A 21,917-nucleotide genomic window follows, 5' to 3' on the forward strand; every position below is an offset into this window, starting at 1 on the left:
TCATATACTTAATTATACTTTATTTAATTGCATAAAATTTGAAAAAATGAAAATCACTTAATAAGTATATTAACCAACAAATACATATAATATAAGTATATCACAATACTGATATACGAAACTGAGACAAAGTAAAACAAAAAAATTAATGTAAAAAAGAAAACAAATAATGGGTAGGACATTAAAAAGATGAAGATAAATAAGTCATTAAAGGATAGCTTATGAACAATAATAAATTTAAGATGAAGAAGTGAAAATTTTACTATATTTACAAAATTGTAAAATAATGTGTTAAAATATTGATAGAAAAGACTTTGAAATTCCTTCAAAGGAGGGTCAATAATTTAAGTTTTGGAATTGGAAGCATTGGGTTGGGGAGACGCAAATAGGAAAATGGCGATGGAGGATGGACCAATGTCTAATAAATTATTCATTGACTTTATTCATTATATATTGGTAGTTTGTAGAAGCGCGTCCAAACCAAAAATTGATATCATTATCAACCATTTCAGTAGATTTTCACTGAGAAATGGAAAGCTTCAATTTGAGAAAGACGCTGTTCTTCCTCTCCTTCTTTCTCGCAAAGTTGGTGTTTCCCACAATTTCTCAGCCACCCTTTTTTGACAAAGCTTGCTCCGACAAAGGCAATTACACCACCAACAGCCCTTTCAAGAAAAATCTCGACGCCGTACTTTTCTCCCTCTCTTCCAACAATCACTTTGATTCCGGTTTCTACAATGCCTCCTCTGGAGAAAATCCCGACAGAGCCACCGCTATGGCCCTTTGTCGTGGAAATGTTGCCTTTGAAAAGTGCAGGAGTTGCGTGAATGATTCAGCTCACAGGATTATACAAGAATGTCCGAACCAGAAGGAAGCTGTGGGATGGTACCAAGATTGCCAAATTCGCTACTCAAACAACTCTATTTTCGGTGTCAGGGACAGCTCTGTGATGCGAGCATATATGAACCTTCAAAAATCTCCAGACCCAATTGGTTTCAGTCAGACACTGAGGAGCTTGTTGGATGGACTACGAAACGAAGCCGCCTCAGGGACTTCTACTCGAAAATCTGCGGCCGGTCAATTGGCCGTACCTAGTCCCAGTGTGGACACGATATACGCTCTTGTTGATTGTTTTCCTGATTTGTCATCGTTGGATTGTAATGGTTGTCTCAGTCAGCTTCAAAGCTATATTCCCGCTTGTTGTAATGCTAGCATAGGGGCGAGAATAACTGCAACTAGTTGCCAATTGAATTATGAGATCCAGCCTTTCTTTGAATTGTCTCCGCCTCCACCACCATCACAGCCTCCGTCCGTGGCGGCACAGCCTCCACCATCAGCTGTTAAAGCCCCCTCCCCAACTTCACCTTCAAACGAGGGTATGTCTTTCGTCATTAATTTAAGTTGAAACAGTACTATTTGGGTCATGCTAACTCAATTATATTTTGGCCCATAACTTTTAAAATATCAATTTTAGTTCTTCAAGTTTGTTCCATTCTAGATTCGACCGTCATGGTTGTGGTTGATTTTTTTTTTTTTTTTTTTGTCTCCATCTCAATCCGCTGTTCAGGGAGAGGGGCCGTTTTATTTGGCCATTTTCTTTGTGAGTGTTGTGGGATGAGAGGCATAGGAGGGTGTTTAGGGGTTGATAGGAAGAGTAGTGGACATTTGATCTATTGTTGGTTTTCATGTTTCTTGTCATTGGACTTCAATTTGGAAGATTTCTTACTTGATTTTGTAGGGTTGGATCCACTTTTTGCAGAGAGACCTCCTGTTTTGTGTGGGCTTGGTTTTTTCTACGCCGTATATTCTTTCATTTTTTTTCATCGAAAGTTGTTTCTATATAAAAAAAAAGAAAAATTGTCTCCATACTTCCGAAGTCTCACATTGTACTAAGAAATGGAAAGCTCACAAGTTAGAAACACTATCTCTGCCAGTATGTAGCCTTTTGCGTGACACCAACAGTAAAACTAGGAAGGTTTAAAGTAATATATCATAGTCATACTATTGTAGAATGTATTTTGATGGTTGGTTGTTGCTGAAAGTTACATATTTGAGTGGTTCTAAACTAAACATTTGTGTGTGAATCTATATATTATTTAGCCACAGAAGAAATTCACTGCAATACTGTAATGGAAACGATACATAGTTGAATCAATTACATACGTGACCACATATTACCCAGTGCTTTTATCCTTCTTTAATTATTTTCCAGGAAGTAATGGCAAAACAGCTAGAACGGTTATAATTGTTGTGGTCTCCGTCGTTTCAGCCAGCATTCTCATTGTTGGCATTTGCATTATTTTGAGACTGAGGAAGCGAAAGCACAAAACAACACTACAAAAGTCTGAGAGTGAGCGTTTGTTTTATAATTCCTCTGTTTGTCTTAGATGGCAGTTTTGGTAGCTTTAATCCTTCAATGGAATTTGATGTTCATTCATAATTTACTCTTAGGTGTTGCTCATGGAGATGCTACTAGTGAAATTAGTACTGCGGTGACGATTCAATTTGATTTTGACACCATTAAAATTGCAACAAATGACTTCTCAGATGAAAATAAGCTAGGTCAGGGTGGATTTGGAGCGGTTTACATGGTATGAAATGAATTCAAGAGTAGTAATCAATGGGGTCGTAGAGAATGAGGAATAAAGGGATATTTTTATTTCATATTTTCAGGGTAAGCTACTTAATGGACAACATATTGCAGTGAAGAGGCTTGCACATAATTCACAACAAGGAGATGTTGAATTCAAAAATGAAGTTCTTTTGGTGGTCAAACTTCAACATCGAAACTTGGTTAGGCTACTGGGATTTTGCTTGCAAGGACGTGAAAGACTTCTCATATATGAATTTGTACCAAATGGCAGCCTAGACCACTTCATATTTGGTATACGTATAACTAACCTTTGTTCTTCGCTTTCGTCTGTACAAATTGGAAAAGCCATTTTTATACTATTGACATAAATGGTAGATTTTGAAAAGCGGAGACTCCTGGATTGGGAAAAACGATACAAAATCATAAATGGTGTTGCACGAGGACTTCTTTACCTTCATGAAGATTCACGCCTTCGAATCATACATCGTGATCTCAAAGCTAGCAATATTTTGTTGGATGGAGAAATGAATTCAAAGATTGCAGATTTTGGTATGGCAAGATTGTTCAAAGTAGACGAGACTCAAGGCAATACAAGTAGAATTGTAGGAACATAGTAAGTACACATTTTGTTTAATTATTCTTTTTTATATTACTTTTGAATAATCTATGGGATAGTTGCATTTAGCAATTAAATTCAAATTAATTAAATATATAACACAATTTTAAAAAATTTGCAAATATAGTAAAATTTGTCAAATTCTATCAATGATATAAATCTATCACTGATAGACCATGTTGCAAATATTGGTCTATCACTGATATACCATATGAAGTCTATATAGTTTTGCTATATTTGCAATTTTTTTTAAATGTTGCTATATTCTTAATTATTATTGCTAAAATAGTCATTCATTGCAATTTCCTATAATCTATTGTCTTCATTTTACAGTGGCTATATGGCTCCTGAGTATATAATGCATGGACAATTTTCAGTGAAATCAGACGTTTTTAGTTTTGGTATACTAGTTCTTGAAATTGTGTGTGGCCAAAAAAACAATTCTTTTCACAACGGAGATCGAAAAACCGAAGATCTCTCCAGCTTTGTAAGTATTATGAGTATTTCTTTAAAGTCTTATATAGCAACCACTTCATGCTGCTATACATACACACATACATATATTGTTTGAAGAGTTTGTCATAAAACAAAGTCTTCCCCTACTTGTTTTAATTTAGTCTTGCACTGGTTGGAGTAATACAGATCATTGTATAACTCTCTTGTAATCTTATTATTTCTAACCCAACATTCAATCTTATATACAATATTTTATCACCAGAAACTTGCATATAATTGCTTTATATTTTCAACTTCAAACTATTTAGTGCAGCATATATTCACTAAATATACAATTTTTTTTTTCTTTTTGTGTGGGTAGGCATGGAAAAATTGGAAGGCAGGGACAAGTACAAATGTGATAGATTCGACACTTATTGTTGGTTCAAGGATTGAAATGATAAGATGCATTCATATTGGACTATTATGTGTTCAAGAAAATGTAGCAAATCGGCCAACAATAGCTTCAGTGGTTTTGATGCTAAGCAGTTCTTCTCTCAGTCTCCCGATACCCTCTGAGCCTGCATTCTTCATGGATATTAACACCAATGAATCTAACTCAGATGGACGACATGCCAGTTATTCTACAGCAAAATCTAATCAAATTTCTGAGAATGAAGCCTCAAGTACTGAGCTCTACCCTCGCTAAATCATCCTTGACATATGCCTGGTACAATAGTATATATGTAACTTTGAATGTTTTTTATGTGTCATTTTATTTGTATGTATTTATTGTTAAATAAAGCATCATAATTCGTCTTTAGTGAGATATTGTTAAACACAGTTTATTATTCATTTCTTGAATTTTATTATATATAACAAACTCTTTATGCAACCAGAATTTATTTCAACCAGTTTATATGATTTTAAACATATTTATTTCTACTAAAAACCGGACTAAAATGTGATCAAACTTCATTTGATTTTAAATATATTTATTTACCTATATTATTCAATTCTGTTTTTTTCCTGTGCTCATCCAAACACAAAATTTTAGATATATTAATTACAACTTTCAAATTAAAAAGAAAAAAGTAGGGTGCCCAGCTAGAGCTTAGTTACTTGAAAAAATTCAAACGTGTAAGGTCTTAGTTTTGGAATTCAAAGCATTGACTCACCGGACGAGGATGAAATCCGTGGACATAGCAACTGCATTTCCACCTTTGTTCATGATAACAAGTCCTTTTTGGTGTGTTATTCACTAATGTACTGATCTTTGCTATTTTCTGTGACATTATGGTCTCTCTCGTTTATTTGACCGAATAAACCTTAGAAGAATACTGGTCAAATATTCGATGGATCCCTCTGTACAGTAACACCAATGGATTAATTATAAACAATGTTAAAAGTGGTTAGATGGACGACGAGAAATGGTTTAGACTAATATTTTTAATTAAAACCAAATTCATTCGTACTTCTAAGATTGAAGTTTCCAAGTAGTACTGAACTGAGAACTACCCTCACCAGAAGATCATCATTGGCATATGCTGATAAAGTATATTTAGTTGAATGTTGTTTTATTCTTTTTAATTCTTTTATGAGTCATTTGTATGTATTTGTTGGCTTTGGTAGATAACTCTACTTTTTTTTTTTTTTTCATTTTTTCTCAGCAAACATTTTGAATTTTTGCCAAAATTTTGAAAACAAAACAAAGTTTAGTTTAGGAATGTACACATGCATGGAAATAAAATAACTAATAGATGGATGCAGTATTTCTAAGATTAATTTAGGAATAAAAAACAGAAAAATTAAATGGTACTAATTGTCAGATAGTTTCATTTCCTTGTCTTGTTAAGAATTAAGTTGTTGATCACAGTAACTTCCATTTCGATCTTTGTTCATGATAAGAACTTCAAATCTTAGCCTCACCGTCATTGTGGAGATCCACGATGCATCTACAAAAGCTTTTTACCATCTCCTGCGGCCTGTTCGAATTCTCTAGCACAACAAATTGCAGAGTAGCTTGAAAATGAGATTCTTACTTCTGTTGGGTCAGTATATATATTATATTGGAGGGTGTTTGTTATTATGGTGATTTATCAACTTTGTGGTTGAAAATCACCTATATATATGTTTGTGATATAATATACAATTAAAAAACAAAAACCCATAGTATAACTATTTTGTTGTATTCACTCTACAGTGATCTCACTATTTTCTTGTGTTTTTGCGACATATGGATCCCTTCCGTTCATTTGACCGATTAAACCTTTGAAAGTTGGAGAAGAAAAGTCTACTCTCCAATGAAGAACTGAAGAATATGTTTAAAGGCTGCTTGTCAACTGACGCCACCGTTAATTAATTCGACTCTGCTTTCATCGCCTGCAAGAATGTAATAATGTCTGTGACCGCATTTAAATTGAATAACAAATCAAAATTGAATAACACGACCAAATTTTGATTATGTGAATTACATATTCTAACATCGCATTCACGGAGTAATGTTATTGGGAAAAAAAACAAATTGATTGATGTGGTCTAGCCAAGAAAGTATACTAAATGAATAAAACAGAGACCAAAGTTTAATGAAAAACTCCCCTCCCCATATAGTAGGTTTTATAACTATTGGCACCTGGTTGGAATGATTCCATGATTTGAATGATGGAGATCATAAGGACTTGGAAAACACTTATTTTCCTTTACACTGTATTACTCACACTCATGATTTACATTCATCCCACCATTTCCCAGCTAGACTTCGCCAAATCTTCATGTCAAGACGCCGGCAACAGCAACATCCTCAACAGCACTTACCAGAAAAATCTAGAATCCCTACTTTCGTCCGTGTCCTCGGATCCCCAGTTGATAAATTACGGCTTTTACAATCTCACAGTCGGAGAGGAGGCAGAGAGAGTGAACGCCATCGCCCTCTGCATTGGAGATACTTCAACAGAAAGATGCAGGATTTGCGTGGATGAATCGAGTTGGAAGATTTTAGAGGATTGCCCTAGCGAGAATGGCGGAATCGTGTGGTACAATCAGTGTTTACTTGGGTACTCGGGCAGTGGGAATTACGATTGGGGAAGGGAATCGATTTTCAACGGCAATAAGGCGTCGACGAACCGGGATAAGTTCGTTGAGGCAGTGAAGAGATTAATGGGGAGACTAAGAGTAGAGGCTGCTTTAGGGAATTCGACGAGGAAAATGGGGAAAGGGGAGATATCGGCGGGGAATGAAACAGTGTACGGGCTTGTGCAGTGTATGCCCGAGATGTCGTCAGGGGATTGCGACAACTGCATTGGTGAGGGTTTGGCGCTGATCTCTGAAGCAAGGATGGGAGCAAGAATATTTAGGGGTGGTTGTGTTTTGCGATATGAGAATTATATATTCTTTAAACCGACTGCTAATGCCTCTCCCTCCTCATCGCCTCTACCAGGGCCAACTCCCGGTACTCCATTTCTAACTTAACCTCCACTTTCATATAAGGCCAATTATAAATTTCTCGGTAAGGGTCAAGGACCAGATTTAATTAAAACCTCAAGATTGACCATACCCAGTCAAATTGGGGAATTCCTAGCCTTGATCCAGTCAGGGGCCACTAAACAAAGCAAAAACTAACCTTATGCTTGTGTAAAAAACACTCTATCTTCAATATTTTTCTACACTTCACCACAACATTTTTCTTATGCTTGTAATTTTTGCAGGAAGCAAGAGAGGCAAAGGCAAAACTACTGCTATCATAGTCATAATAGTGTCAATTCTTTCAATCGTCATTCTTTCTATTGCTATTTACTTCGTCTTGCTAATGAAAAGACGAAAAAAAATACCATCTGATGAAATTCAAAGTAAGCCTCGATATATATATTATATTCTTGACAAAAATATAATAAATAATAAACTGAGCCTGGATATATATATGTGTGTGTGTGTAATTGAAGTATTTGTTATTGATTTAGTCCCTTAAATTGATTGAGGTTTCAATTTTTAAGTTGAATATGTAAACAGTTAAAGGTATTGCCTTCCAAGAAGCAACAAGTGAAATTAGCAACGTGGAGGCAATTCAATTTGATTTCGAGACGATCAAAGTAGCAACAAATGAATTCTCAGATAAAAATAAACTTGGACAAGGTGGATTTGGAGCTGTCTACAGGGTACAAATTAGTCGTACATTTGAGATTGATAGATAAAGTAGTGATTTTAGAATTGGCAGTAAAATTCGATCAAAATAACACTTTGAATGTTAACAAACTATATATATATATTGTGCATTGACTAATTCAGGGAAAGTTGAGTAATGGACAAGACATAGCAGTGAAGAGGCTCTCGAGAGATTCAAATCAAGGAGACTTGGAATTCAAAAATGAAGTTCTTGTAGTGGCCAAGCTTCAACACAGGAACTTAGTTAAGCTGCTAGGATTTAGCTTGGATGGAAATGAAAGGCTTCTCATATATGAGTTTCTACCAAATGCCAGCCTTGATCACTTCATTTTCGGTATAAATTCATTTTAATTTTATTCATCTTCTTCTTTTATTAATTGAAATTAACATATATTCAAAAATCTTAGTACGTGCCTGCATTATGGAGTAGATATTGTCAAACGCACACTTTTGGATTGGAAAACACGGTACAGAATTATAAACGGTATTGCTCGAGGATTGCTATACCTCCATGAAGATTCCCGCATTCGAATCGTTCATCGTGATCTTAAAGCTAGCAATATTTTGTTGGATGGACAAATGAATCCTAAAATTGCAGACTTTGGCATGGCAAGGTTATTCAAATTAGACGAGACTCGATGTCATACTCAAAAAATTGTGGGAACGTAGTAAGTTTTAATAATTTTCACTATGACATCCTCTATATGTTAAGGTTAAATTTGAACAATTTTCTTAACGTTTATTTTTTCTTTTGCAGTGGTTATATGGCTCCCGAATATGCATATCATGGAGAATTCTCACCAAAATCAGATGTGTTTAGTTTTGGAGTTCTAATTCTTGAGATTATAAGTGGCGAGAAAAATATTGATTTTTGCAACAATAACGGAGAGCGAGACGTAGATCTTTTAAACTTTGTAAGTATATTTTACACATGATTGAAGATCTTACAGAAAAAATATTTCTATTTTGTGAATGATAAGTTAAGGAATAATTTGGATGTAACCCACTCCAACAATAAAAAAAAAAAACTAAAACAAAAGATTGGAAAAGGAGGAAGAAGAGCTTATCGAGTGGCCATTATAAGCGTGGTTGAACAATTGAGTGAGTGGTCAAAAAAATAATAGTTGCAGATCAAGATCATACAGCAAATATGTTTCTTAAAGAAAATAAAGGAAAGAACGAGAGGTTGCAACTTGCAATTAATTAATTATTATATCACATAAATCATAATTAGTGTATTTTTCATTAACATCATATAGATTGATGGTAGATTTTTTTGCAGGCATGGAAAAGTTGGAGGGAAGGAAAACCTGAAAATGTAATAGATGAGATACTAATATCAGGTACGAACGTTGAAATGATAAGATGTATTCAAATTGGATTGTTATGTGTTCAAGAGAATGTGGTGGATCGACCAACAATGGCTGCGATAGTTTTGATGCTAAACAACTTCCCTATCACCCTCTCTCTTCCCTCTAAACCTGCCTTCCTTTTGTACAGTACTAATAACGACGTCTACTCAAATTCACATAATTTCCCAACTGCTACTCTTCCAGCTTCACAAAATGGTATGTCCATTTCTGATTTTTCTGCTCGTTAACTCTCTATGTGTAGTTTCATGTGTTACGATGTATTTCATCTCGATATAAAAATCATTGTGAGCTCTGTAACCTTTAAGTTTCTTTCCTACTTGTATATGTGTAGTGTTCAATCGAAATGTTTTAAGTTCCATTTAACGATTTTTTTTTTTTTTTGCTTTCTATTTTTGAAATTCATACTTATCATATATATTATAAAAATAATTTTGCTGAATGAATCTGTAGTTCACTCTCCATGATATCAATAAAATTATAAATAATTCAAATAGATTATTCAGCTGTGTTATGCTATAATAAAACTTTTACTTTTAAATTCATGGATCTTATACATTATTTAAATAAAATTTATCTTATTACAGCTTTAGAATTAGCTTTTATTCTTATATATGCTTCATGGGGATATGAAAATTATAGAATTAAATTCTCATTTCATTCTAATATAGTATAGAATTAAAAAAAGAAAAAGAAAACAGTAGAAAAAGATTTTTTTAGTGGTATGAACCCTAAGGGACAGTTTATGGTACTATTTTATTGTGTTTTTGAGACATACAGATCCCACTTGTTCATTTGACCCACTTAGCCTTCACATGAAAACTGGCCAACAAATTTATAAAGTTTACTCCCCAATCATAACCTAACGCACAATATGTTTAAAGGCCGCCGGTCAACTCACTCTCCCCTTAATTAATGAGACACTACAGCTCTCTCATCTCTAATCGCCTGCTACATTATTTAAGGTATATCCCGCCACACATTTAAAATATCAAAACAAATGATAAGCATTGTTTTAACAAAATTATCATTTGATTTGTACTAAGGAATATGATAGTGCTGAAATGCTTGATGTAATTATTAATTGGCTTGTCTCAACAGAGAAGAAGCTTTGAATAAATAAAAGGATTGAATTATGTGCTTAGTAGAAAATGGTTAACTTTGTCTTTATAGATATTCCTGAACTCCACGTTAATCCTATAAACACTTTTTTCACTCCTAAACTTTTTTTAAACACTTAAACAATCAATTCAAACATGCCCTACATAATGAATTAAGACAGAGGCACCTCGTTGGATTTGGAATTGGAATTATTCCATGTTTAATTGATGGAGATCATAAGGAGTTGGAGAAGATTTATTTTTCATTGCACTGTATTTCTCATACACATGATGATCATGATCTATCCCACCATTTCCCAGCGAGACTTCGCGAGATCTTCATGTCCAGACGCCGGCAACAACAGCACCCTCCCTAACAACATTTACTGGAAAAATCTAGAAACCCTACTTTCAACGGTGTCCTCCGATCCCCAGTTGATAAATTACGGCTTTTACAATCTGTCGGCTGGAGAGGAGGCAGACAGAGTGAACTCCGTCGCCCTCTGCATCGGAGATATTTCAATGGATATATGCAAGATTTGCGTGAAGGAATCGAGTCAGAAGATTATTCTAACGGTTTGCCCCAATGAGAAGGCGGGAATCGTGTGGTACGATCAGTGCTTACTTCGGTACTCAGGGAGTAGTAGTGGAAATTACGACTGGGGAATGGAGTCGATTTTTAACGGAAATAAGGCGTCGTCGGGCCCGGATAGGTTCGTTGAGGGAGTGAAGAGGTTGATGGGGAGACTAAGAGAGGAGGCTGCTTCAGGGAATCGGACTGATCGTAAACTGGGGAAGGGGGAGATATCGGCTGGGAATGAAACTGTGTAGGGGCTTGTGCAGTGCATTCCCGACATGTCGTCGGGGGATTGCGATAAGTGCGTAGGTGAGGGTTTGGTGCTGATCTCTGAAGCGAGGATGGAAGCAAGGATATTTAGGGGTGGGTGTGTTATGAGATATGAAAACTATACTTTCTTTGATCCGACGCCCAATGGTTTTCCCTCCTCATCTCCTCTCCCAACACCAGGTACTGATACTCTACTTCTTGCACTTCATGGGAATTTGAAAGTGAAAGGGACGTTGGGATCCGATTTGAGGATGTAATCGGAGTCAAACTAGGGGATTGATTTGGCCTTTTTTCGTCTCTAACTCTTAGTCCTGTAAAACAAATTAATGACCAACCCACCAAAAACAACTTAACAACTCACTTTATATATGCATATCTCAAACTGCTTCAATTTAGTAAAAATAGTTGTTTTTCTTTTTAGTAAAATCTGTGTCTTATATAAAAACATTTGAATTTTCTGGTCAAATTCTAAAGACAACGAGATTTTGAAAACTACCTTTTAAAGTTTCAAAATCTGATTAGGTTTTTAAAAATGTTAATAGAAAAAAGAAGTATTGTTTATGAGGTTTTCAAAATAAAATGAGAATGAGAATGGAGTATTTTTTATTTGTGAATTCAACAGACATAGTATGATTGATATATATAATACAGCCAGAGACAATGGCACCAGATAAGAGTTATGGTTCTTTTTTCTTATTGTTCTTATATGGTATGATAATTGATATACAACAAGAGACAGAAAGCACAATACAACGAGTTATATAGCCCTTAATAATAATAATTAAATAACAATAACTTAAAATTCTAAATTAAATTTAATAATTTAATATAAAAGTGTTAGGTTGATATGTAATTAAAATTCTTATTCTATCTCTTAGATTAAATTTCTGGTAAATTGATAATTTAAATAAAAAAGGTTTTAGAGTAAATGATTGGACAAAAATTCAAGATCCCATTGATTTATTTTGTTTAAACTTAGAGGCAATTTAGTAATTTTATTAGATACATTTAATTAAATTAAGCCATTGACTTTTTTTTCCCTTTTTTTTTTTTGCAAATAAGTTCATCTTTATCATTTTTAGGGTTTGGGAAAAGAAAATTGATGTTGCAGTGTAAAAAGAACACGCAGTTAGAAATAATAAAAAAATTATTGCTAACATTAAATATTAATTTTGACAAATTAGAAATAGTGCTCAATCTCCAACTTGAATGTAAACAAAAATTTTGGAAAAGATAAAATATTGCAAAAACTTGGCTAAGATTTGACACACACATATATAGGATCTCTTGTCCGAGATTTCACTAAAAAGGCTTAAACACATTGAATCTCGAAAAGCGACACCATTTTGAAAAAGGAAAATTGCAATAGATGACTATTTTAACAATAATAATTAAGAATATAGCAACATTTTAAAAAAAATTGCAAATATAGCAAAACTATCGCTGATAGACTTGTATCGCTGACTTTATATGGTATATCAGTGATAGACCAATATTTGCAACATGATCTATTAGTGATAGACTTATATCATTGATAGAATTTGACAAATTTTGCTATATTTGCAAATCTTTTAAAATTGTGCTATATACTTAATTAATTTGAATTTAATTGCTAAATTTGCAACTATCTCTTTAAAAGATGGGTGGAAAGCAAAAGCGTCATACCATTACTACCAATAGTCCATTCATCAAATAATGTGAAAGTAGGCGGGGACTAACTAACTGAGCATGAAACAGAAGAGGAGTGGCACGTCGATGGCTAGGAAGGGAGAAGGAGAGGCAGCAGCTGAAATGAAAGCAGTGGACAAAACTAGAAGAAATTCTAAGTAATTAGCAAGAGAATAACTTTTATCTATTATTTCGTCGTATTTGCAATATTGATTAAATGAGTGACAGGCATCTGATAGCAAATTTTGTTATATAAATTATGGAGTATGATCACATAATTTGTTAAACAAAGATATGTTGAAGAGGTCTACTGGGATAGCGCCTGCACCAGTACCATACTCCACTTTCATTTTGTCTCCATTCATTTTATCGTACATTATATACAAATTATATGTTGCTCAATCAATCCTTAGCTGACTCTTCATCGTATCAATTTATATTATATAATATTGTATGGTGTGTGCCAGGCTGCTTCCTTCTTTTGACCTTCTTCTAAATCATTAGAGACTGCACTAAATGTTAAGGTGAATTATAATCCACAATCCACAAGAGATTTGAGACGTCACAATTCATGAATTATATATGTTTTACGTGCCACATAAATTATATTCCATTCCCACTCTTATCTTTTACCACAACAACAATCATCATCCTATCTTTTAAATCATGTCAAGCTAAGTTCACTTCTAACATATTTCATTATTATAAGCAAGTTTACTGTTTTTTTTTTTTTTTTTTGAGAAGTTTTAAAAGTATTATGATTATTTAAATCAACATGGACATCTTCATATTTCTTAAACTTGGATTGGAAGACTGGAATACTAAGTTTAATAAAAGATGCTCCAGGGAGTCAACGGTCAATCAAACCTGTCTTAGAAGTTTAAATTCATAGGACTTTGAGAGAGGGAAATAGGAAGAGATCAGATGGGAAGCTTACGTTTGATCAAACCCCTTTTCTTCATTCTCGCAGCCGCACACTTCATATTTCCCACTACTTCTCAGCCAGATTTTTTATTCCGCACCTGTTCCAACAACAGCAACTACACAAAAAACAGCACTTTCAGCAAAAACCTCAGCAACGTACTTCTCTCCATCTCTTCCAACACGCGTTTCAATAATTACAGTTTCTATAACGCCACTTCCGGCCACAACCCCGACCGAGCCACCGCTCTAGCTCTTTGCCGTGGAGGCGTTCCCTTAGAACAATGTAGAAGCTGTGTCTATAACTCCACCCTCAGAATCACTCAAGATTGTCCATACCAGAAAGAAGCAGCGGGATGGTATCAAGACTGTCAAATTCGTTACTCAAACAACTCTATTTACGGCATGGAAGACAGCAGTCCCCAGGTTTTCTTCTGGAACCTTCGAACAGCAGATGATCCGGTGGGGTTCAATGATGCGTTGTGGAATTTGCTTGATGGGCTGAGGAAGGAGGCGGCGTTGGGGAGCTCTGTTCTGAAGTCGGCTTGGGGAGGGGAGAAGATTCGAAGTCCAAGTATGGATACAGTTTATGGGTTGGTTGATTGCTATCCTGATTTGTCTTATTTGGGTTGTTTTGATTGCCTTCGTAATCTTCAAACTATTATCCCAAGTTGTTGTAATGCGAGTATAGGGGTGAGATTAATTGCAACTAGTTGTCAACTCAATTATGAGTTCCACCCCATTTATCCCCTACCTCCAACTCCACCCCCGCCTCCTTATTCTCCTCCACCGCCTCCTTCTCCTCTGGCCTTGCTATCTCCAACTTCGTCTCCGAAACCTGGTACACTTATGGGGAAAAATTGATGTCATGAATAAAAATTACTACTTTTGTTTTTGTGCGTGTTTGACTTTTAGATAATGTAGTTTTTACGATTAAGTTTGAATTCAGATTTCTTTATCCTTTCTTCTCTCATGTAATTGAATCGGAATTATGAATTTGTGGTTGAGTTAAATTGTATTTCTAACAAAAATTAATCATCATTTCGGTAAGTTATATTTTTTGGTTTTGGATGACTTTTTTTTTTCAACTAATATTTCAAACGGATTTGCTTTTCGAAACAAAGGATTTAGTACTGTGACCAAAAAAAAAAAAGAAAAAAAAAAACTTGAATCTTGGTCATTTCTATTGATGGCCAATGGATTTCAACCCAAATTCATAATTCAAGGCTTAGCTTCTAGCCAAAATTTATGAATTATGGTTTGAATGTTTGGTCTTAATTTTAGATGTAATCTCATTTAAAGGCATATTTAGATGGACTCCCTAAATACTTAAAATAGTGATGTAGGTTAAAAAAAAGAAGAAGAAGTATTTTTAAGATTTTACAAAGGTCAGTCTAGACCCCTAATTTACAATGGCATTGGTAAGTAGCAGTGATACTCTATTTTAATACTCACAATTATCATACTTTGACATATTATTTTTTTATGTTTTTGTTTGTTTGTTTGTTCTTCCTTAACTTGTAGTTGATTTTCTGAACTTGGATTTAGCTTTTTGGTCTTCTTGTATCAGGAAATAACGACAATACTGGTAGAACTAAAACTATTGTAATCATCACAGTGACGGTCGTTTCTGTTGCCATTCTGCTTGTTGCCATTTTTATCATTTTGATATTGAGGAAGCAAAATCACAAGAGACCATCAGACAATTTTGAAGGTATGAATGTTCCTTTGTTTTTTTAGATGGACGGTTTGATAATATATGCTTCGGTTGTGAAGTTTTTTTTAATCATAAAAATGAATTTGATGTTCATGTACGTTCTAATAATCTTGGCTTAGATATATCTTATGAAGACACCGAAAATGAAATTAGCAGTATGGAGATGATTCAATTTGATTTTGATAGCATTAAAGCCGCAACAGATGACTTCGCAATTGAAAACAAGCTTGGACAAGGTGGATTTGGAGTTGTTTATAAGGTATAAATTAAACAAATCATAACTAATATTTAAGGAGAGTAAAGTGATGATCATGTAATTATTATTAGATTGTTATAGTTATTTAGTGATATTTTCAGGGTCAGTTACCTAATGGACAACTTATAGCTGTGAAGAGGCTTGCGAATAATTCACAACAAGGAGATGTTGAATTCAAAAATGAAGTCCTATTGATGCTAAAGCTTCAACATCGAAACTTGGTTAGGCTAATGGGATTCTGTTCGCAACAAACCGAAAGAATTCTCATATATGAGTTTGTAGAAAATGGCAGTCTTGACCACTTTTTATTTGGTATAATCTTGGTTTCTTTCTCTGGTCTAAATTTAATGTATGGAAAAGACATCCTTTCTTATAATTAATTGACCAATAATTGGATGACGCGATGTGTAGATTTTGAAAAGCGAAGACTCTTAGATTGGGAAACACGTTACAAAATCATAAATGGCATTGCACGAGGGCTTCTTTACCTTCATGAAGATTCTCGACTTCGAATCGTACATCGTGATCTTAAAGCTAGCAACATTTTATTAGATATAGATATGAATTCAAAGATTTCAGATTTTGGTATGGCAAGATTGTTCGAAGTAGACCAGACTCGAGGCAATACAAGTAGAATCGTAGGAACTTAGTAAGTATAAATTATTTATTTATTTTTCCTTTATAATACTTTTGAATAATTTATTTTTGTCAATCATTCTATGCTATCACTTATTGATAATAATTGAATTATACTATCTCAAAAGTTATTGATATTATTTTTACAGTGGCTATATGGCTCCCGAATATGTAATACATGGACTTTTTTCGGTAAAATCAGATGTCTTTAGCTTTGGTGTTTTGGTCCTCGAAACTGTAAGTGGTAGAAAAAACAGTAATTTTTGCAGTGGAGAAACCTCGGAAGATCTCTCAAGCTTCGTAAGTACCTCTGATTTAATTCTTAAAATCTCCTTGCATGACAACATATCATGCAATTAAGAATAGTATATATGTTCTTCATAAGTGATATATATATAAGGCAAAGATTGTTAATTTTCTTACAGGCATGGACAAATTGGAGAGCAGGAACAATTTCGAATGTCATAGATTCAACACTTACCTCTGGTTTAAGATTTGAGATGATACGATGCATTCACATTGGACTATTGTGTGTACAAGAAAATATAGCAAATCGACCCACAATGACTTCAGTAGTTATGATGCTAAGTAGTGCTTCTCTCACTCTTCCTATACCCTCTAAACCAGCATTTTTTATGCATACTACTACAAATAGATATGACACAACGTTGAGATCAGATGAATCTAATAGTGAAAGCGTGTCTGATCAATATTCGAGAAATAATATTTCAATCACAGAAATTCATCCTCGTTAGATTGTCAACATCTATGGTTGTAAAGTATTTGTTATTTGAACGGTTGTTTTTTCTATTTTTATGTAAATAAAATTTAAGCATTAAATGAGTTGTTATTTGAATGTATTTTGTTATTCAACAAACTTTTCAAAGTTGGTTCCAGTATCATCTGTTCATATACCCTTTAGGCAAACTTATTCGTGGATTCTCTCTCATCATACTTTAACTTCTAAGAACAATATATTTGCAAGTAAGGTTATGAAGATAATAGGAAGAAATTCACATGAAGATGAAAGATGTGACGAACAAGATAAAGAAGTGATCCAAAATTGATGAAGAAAAAGAAAGCATTGTCTTTGTGTGATGATATTATCTTCCTGTGAAAGAAAAGCAGCAGCCAACAAAGATCAGTATCGGCCACCGGTGAAACATATAACTTTTCACCCACAATTTATTTACTTTGACTTTCAATAAAAATATAAATATAAAAATTTGAAATTTGAAAATACATCGACTATAATGATATTTTAACATTTTTTTCGAAGACAAACGAAAAATAATGAAAAAAATTAATTGGGCAAGTAAAGTGACCCTTTCCTATCAATTAAAAAATTTCAATGATAATATGATTCATTGTCTGATGTAGCTAGCTAGGTTATGCATCATCTGCTGTTTGCATTGCCATTTTTATAGGGAGGCAATGGAAACTCATATGTTACGCAACCGTAGTCTTCTTGTACGCAGAAAATCTTGTTAACAAATTTCATTCACTTTACCGACGTAAATGACGTTATTGAGATATCAATTATCAATCAACTGGGAGTTTCAAAGAGAAAAAATGAGAATTTCAGAAAAAAAAAAGTGAGTCGTCGTCATCACCCTTTGCTTTGAAAGGCGGCTTTCCAATTGAAATAATTTTGTTGTGTCAATGACTTACTTAATTACTCGTAAAGAAATAAACTTTGTTGATAGTTCCTTAACTACATGCTAATTATTGATATTAGTGGATTCAACATGACCATGATTAATCTAATCTTATTTTTATTTCAATAAATAAATTCCATTGACTTTTCTAAGAAAGTGACCGAACTTAGACTTTGAACAAGATAAACTGATATTTTTTTTGAGAAAAAAGAAGAAAGCTTTAATAACTGTTTCTCCACGTAGTCGAACGGCAAAGCTAGCTGTGAGAAGTGTTTAATAAATACTTATGTAGAATTTTTGAGAGAATGTAATCAAATAGGTAACTAAGAGATGGGTTGTAGGTTGATTTGGGAAACCAACTTCTATTTCATGCTCTACTCCTTCATACTGCCACTCCCATACTTCATGTTTCACACAACTTCACAGCTGCCACCCTTTTTACAAGTTACTTGTTCCAACAAAGCTGGCAACTACACCAAAAACACCACTTTCAAGAAAAATCTCGACACCGTACTTCTCTCCATCTCTTCCAAAACCAGCTACATCGATTATGGTTACTACAACGGAACTTCAGGCCAAGACCCGGACCGAGCCACGGCTTTAGCGCTCTGCCGTGGAGGTGTTGAGTTGGAACAATGTAGAAGGTGTGTGTATAACTCAACGCTGAGGATTACTCAAGATTGTCCAAACCAGAAAGAGGCAGAAGGATTGTACCAGGATTGTCAAATTCGTTACTCAAACAACTCTATTTACGGGGTGAAAGACAACAGTGTGCAGTTGTTTTTATTCAACCTTGTAAAAGTGGAAGACTGGGTTGGGTTCAATGAGGCGCTGAGAAGTTTGTTTGATCGGTTGAAAATGGAAGCTTCGTCAGGGAGTTCGATTCAAAAGTCAGCTTGGGGAGGGGAGAAGGTTCGAAGTCCGAGTATGGATACCGTATATGGATTGGTTGATTGTTTTCCTGATTTGTCTTATTTGGACTGTTTTGATTGCCTCAATCAGCTTCAAGCTTCTCTTCCTAGTTGTTGTAATGCCAGCATAGGGGTCAGATTAGCTGCAACTAGTTGTCAACTCGCTTATGAGCTCCATCCCGTCTATGCTCCGCTTCCGCCTCCACCTTCCCCTCTGCCTCTGCTTATGTGGCCTCCACCTTCGCCTCCATCTCCTTCCCCCGCACATGGTACATTTTAATAATTTAATATAATATCTAATTATACATTCTTCTAAAATATGAATCTGTTGGTTAATTTTTTAGATTAAGTTCTGAGAATTTTTTTATGGTTTTTTTGTTGATTTATTATTATTACTTTGCAACCAATATTGTAAATTTGTAAGGAGGTTTGGATTTTCAAAAAAATTGGGGAAAAAAACTTGAAATTTCCGGTCAAATTTGGGTTTTTTTTTTTTTTAATTAATTTATTTACAATAACCCCAATTGATTTTAAATTTTACATGTGTTTAATTAAAAGAATAAGGTTTCTAAGTAAAAGAAAAAAATGTATTCTTATTATTTCTTGTTTCAACACTCTATTTCAATATCAGGTTGAAATCTCTCACCCCATGTTCTTTTCTGTTCTTCCTTAATTTACAGTTAAATTTAGTGGATCATATAGTTGAACTTGGGTTGGTTATGCATATTAAACTCCTATTACTTTCTTTGTTTTGTTTTTTAATCAGAAAATAATTACGACAATAGTGGTAGAAGTAGAACTACTTTTGTAATTATTATGGTGACCATCGTTTCGGCTGCTGTCATTCTTCTTGTTACCATTTTGATACTGATAAAGAAAAAACGCAAAAGACCATCGGACAATTTCCAGGGTATGAATATTTCTGATCTGTTTTTTTAGATGGGCATACAGTTTAATATATATGCTTTAATCCTAAAAATGAATTTGATTTTCATGTACGTCCTGATAATCTATGCCTAGATATATCTGATGGAGGCACCAGTAATGAAATAATTAGCATTGTGGAGATGATTCAATTTGATTTTGATAGCATTAAGGTCGCAACAAATGAGTTTGCAAGTGAAAACAAGCTTGGACAGGGTGGATTTGGAGTTGTTTATAAGATATGAATTGCTGCTAATGATGATTTGGCTAGCTCTAAAGTAAAATAATTAAATCATAACTTCTAATATGTTTAGGGTAAGCTAGCTGATGGACGAGCTATAGCTGTGAAGAGGCTTGCGAATAATTCACAACAAGGGGATGTTGAATTCAAAAACGAAGTTCTTTTAATGCTAAAGCTTCAACATCGAAACTTAGTTAGGCTATTGGGATTCTGTTTGCAAGGGAGTGAACGACTTCTTATATATGAGTTTATACCAAATGGCAGCCTTGACCACTTTATATTTGGTATAACCTAACCTTGGTTTGTTTTATTTTCTTTGGTTTACACTTTTTCTTATATATATTTGACAAATTATCATTGAATGAATGAGGATTGATATAGATTTTGCAAAGCGGACATTATTAGATTGGGAAGCACGTTGCAAGATCATAAACGGCATTGCGCGAGGACTTGTTTACCTTCATGAAGATTCTCAACATCGAATCATACATCGTGATCTTAAAGCTAGCAATATTTTGTTGGATTTAGATATGAATTCAAAGATTTCAGATTTTGGTATGGCAAGATTGTTTGAAGTAGACCAGACTCAAGGAAATACGAATAAAGTTGTGGGAACTTAGTACGTACAAATTTAATTGTTCTTTTTTACCTTAATAATTTATTGTTTCTCACCCACGACTATTGAACTAAATAATAATAATAATAATTTATTGTTGTTATTTTCATAGTGGCTACATGGCTCCAGAGTATGTAATACATGGACGGTTCTCAGTAAAAACAGATGTGTATAGTTTCGGTATTTTAGTGCTTGAGATTTTGAGTGGTCAAAAAAACAACTCTTTTCACAATGAAGAACTTTCGGAAGATCTCTCCGGCTTTGTAAGTACAAGATTCAATTCTTAAAATATGCTTGCATATTGACAACATATATCAAGAAACTAAACAACAGTGTGTGTAATTATTGTGAACTTTTGCTACACAGGCATGGACAAATTGGATGGCAGGAACACTTTCAAATGTCATAGATTCAACACTCACAGTTGGTTCAAGAATTGAGATGATAAGATGCATTCATATTGGACTATTGTGTGTTCAAGAAAATGTAACAAACCGACCAACAATGACTACAGTAGTTATGATGTTGAGTACTTCTTCTCTCACTCTCCCCATGCCCTCTAAACCAGCATTCTTTTTGCATAGTTCTACAAATAGATATAACAACACACTACTGTTAAGACCTGACGATGGAGCTAATTGTGAAAATGCATTTGTTCAACTTTCAAAGAATAACATTTCAATTACGGAGGTGCATCCTCGTTAGATGATATAGTTATCTCATCTATGATTGTAAAATGTGAAGTATATGATATTTTAACAATTGTTTTTTTTTTTAATTTTATAAAACGCTATAATTATACAGCATTAAAGCTGTTAATCTATGTTGTTGTTGATAAGTTTGGAATTTCATTAACAAAAAATATATATTTGCATATCAAAATAATTTTCTCATGCATTAATATATATAACTAATTAATACAACAATTGTATTAAGGAAACAAAAAGAAAGAAAAGTAAAACAACAATTTTTGGCCCCTAATTGCTGAATGTTTGCGCAGTTGACTCTCCATCATATCATCATATTAGTTGTGAGTTATACTTAATTATTTTGATAATTAATTATTAGTTGGTGTTTCAAACTGGTGACATCCAAATATGGTTGACAATAATATTATTGTTAACAAATTTGATTGATTTTTCTAAAAGAAAGAATCAAATTGAGATTTTGAAACTTAAAAAACAAACAAAAGAAAGTATCAAATGTTAGAAAAGTGATTAAAGGAGGCAAGATGGAGTGGAACCCTTCAC

General features: G+C 33.9%; 6 protein-coding genes and 1 long non-coding RNA gene across 7 annotated transcripts; 6 read left to right on the top strand and 1 right to left on the bottom strand.

Annotated features, from left to right (window-relative positions):
* The first annotated feature begins 406 nt into the window (after positions 1-406).
* LOC101208368 (cysteine-rich receptor-like protein kinase 29) lies at positions 407-4,542 on the top strand. Its single transcript, XM_031887774.1, has 7 exons — positions 407-1,376; positions 2,213-2,350; positions 2,452-2,591; positions 2,674-2,884; positions 2,969-3,206; positions 3,543-3,696; positions 4,027-4,542. Exons 1-7 carry the CDS (start codon positions 530-532, stop codon positions 4,351-4,353), a joined length of 2,055 nt encoding a protein of 684 aa, XP_031743634.1. The 5' UTR covers positions 407-529; the 3' UTR covers positions 4,354-4,542.
* Positions 4,543-5,708: 1,166 nt separating this feature from the next.
* LOC116404636 lies at positions 5,709-6,407 on the bottom strand. The gene is made up of 2 exons (XR_004217606.1): positions 6,277-6,407; positions 5,709-6,026 (listed from the first exon to the last, which is right to left on the bottom strand). It is a non-coding gene; the product is annotated as an uncharacterized LOC116404636 (long non-coding RNA).
* Positions 6,231-11,492, top strand: LOC116401663 (cysteine-rich receptor-like protein kinase 29). Its single transcript, XM_031887776.1, has 8 exons — positions 6,231-7,092; positions 7,349-7,489; positions 7,650-7,795; positions 7,926-8,136; positions 8,233-8,470; positions 8,560-8,716; positions 9,085-9,370; positions 10,594-11,492. The coding sequence occupies exons 1-8, from the start codon at positions 6,303-6,305 to the stop codon at positions 10,647-10,649; spliced, it is 2,025 nt and encodes a 674-aa protein (XP_031743636.1). The 5' UTR covers positions 6,231-6,302; the 3' UTR covers positions 10,650-11,492.
* Positions 10,795-11,103, top strand: LOC105435953 (cysteine-rich repeat secretory protein 38-like). The gene has a single exon (XM_011659867.2). The coding sequence runs from the start codon at positions 10,795-10,797 to the stop codon at positions 11,101-11,103; it is 309 nt and encodes a 102-aa protein (XP_011658169.2).
* Positions 11,493-13,593: 2,101 nt separating the features above from the next.
* On the top strand, positions 13,594-14,609 carry LOC116404635 (cysteine-rich receptor-like protein kinase 25). Its single transcript, XM_031887779.1, has one exon. The coding sequence runs from the start codon at positions 13,712-13,714 to the stop codon at positions 14,570-14,572; it is 861 nt and encodes a 286-aa protein (XP_031743639.1). The 5' UTR covers positions 13,594-13,711; the 3' UTR covers positions 14,573-14,609.
* Positions 14,610-14,803: 194 nt separating this feature from the next.
* Positions 14,804-17,177, top strand: LOC101208125 (cysteine-rich receptor-like protein kinase 29). Its single transcript, XM_031887778.1, has 6 exons — positions 14,804-15,422; positions 15,545-15,684; positions 15,783-15,993; positions 16,093-16,330; positions 16,467-16,617; positions 16,743-17,177. Exons 2-6 carry the CDS (start codon positions 15,583-15,585, stop codon positions 17,070-17,072), a joined length of 1,032 nt encoding a protein of 343 aa, XP_031743638.1. The 5' UTR covers positions 14,804-15,422; positions 15,545-15,582; the 3' UTR covers positions 17,073-17,177.
* Positions 17,178-18,329: 1,152 nt separating this feature from the next.
* LOC105434447 (cysteine-rich receptor-like protein kinase 10) lies at positions 18,330-21,445 on the top strand. The gene is made up of 7 exons (XM_011660208.2): positions 18,330-19,155; positions 19,653-19,796; positions 19,907-20,040; positions 20,125-20,335; positions 20,433-20,670; positions 20,780-20,930; positions 21,034-21,445. The coding sequence occupies exons 1-7, from the start codon at positions 18,345-18,347 to the stop codon at positions 21,370-21,372; spliced, it is 2,028 nt and encodes a 675-aa protein (XP_011658510.2). The 5' UTR covers positions 18,330-18,344; the 3' UTR covers positions 21,373-21,445.
* The last annotated feature ends 472 nt before the right edge of the window (positions 21,446-21,917 follow it).

The sequence above is a fragment of the Cucumis sativus genome, chromosome 6 (assembly GCF_000004075.3).
Source record: "Cucumis sativus cultivar 9930 chromosome 6, Cucumber_9930_V3, whole genome shotgun sequence".
Taxonomy (NCBI): domain Eukaryota; kingdom Viridiplantae; phylum Streptophyta; class Magnoliopsida; order Cucurbitales; family Cucurbitaceae; genus Cucumis; species Cucumis sativus.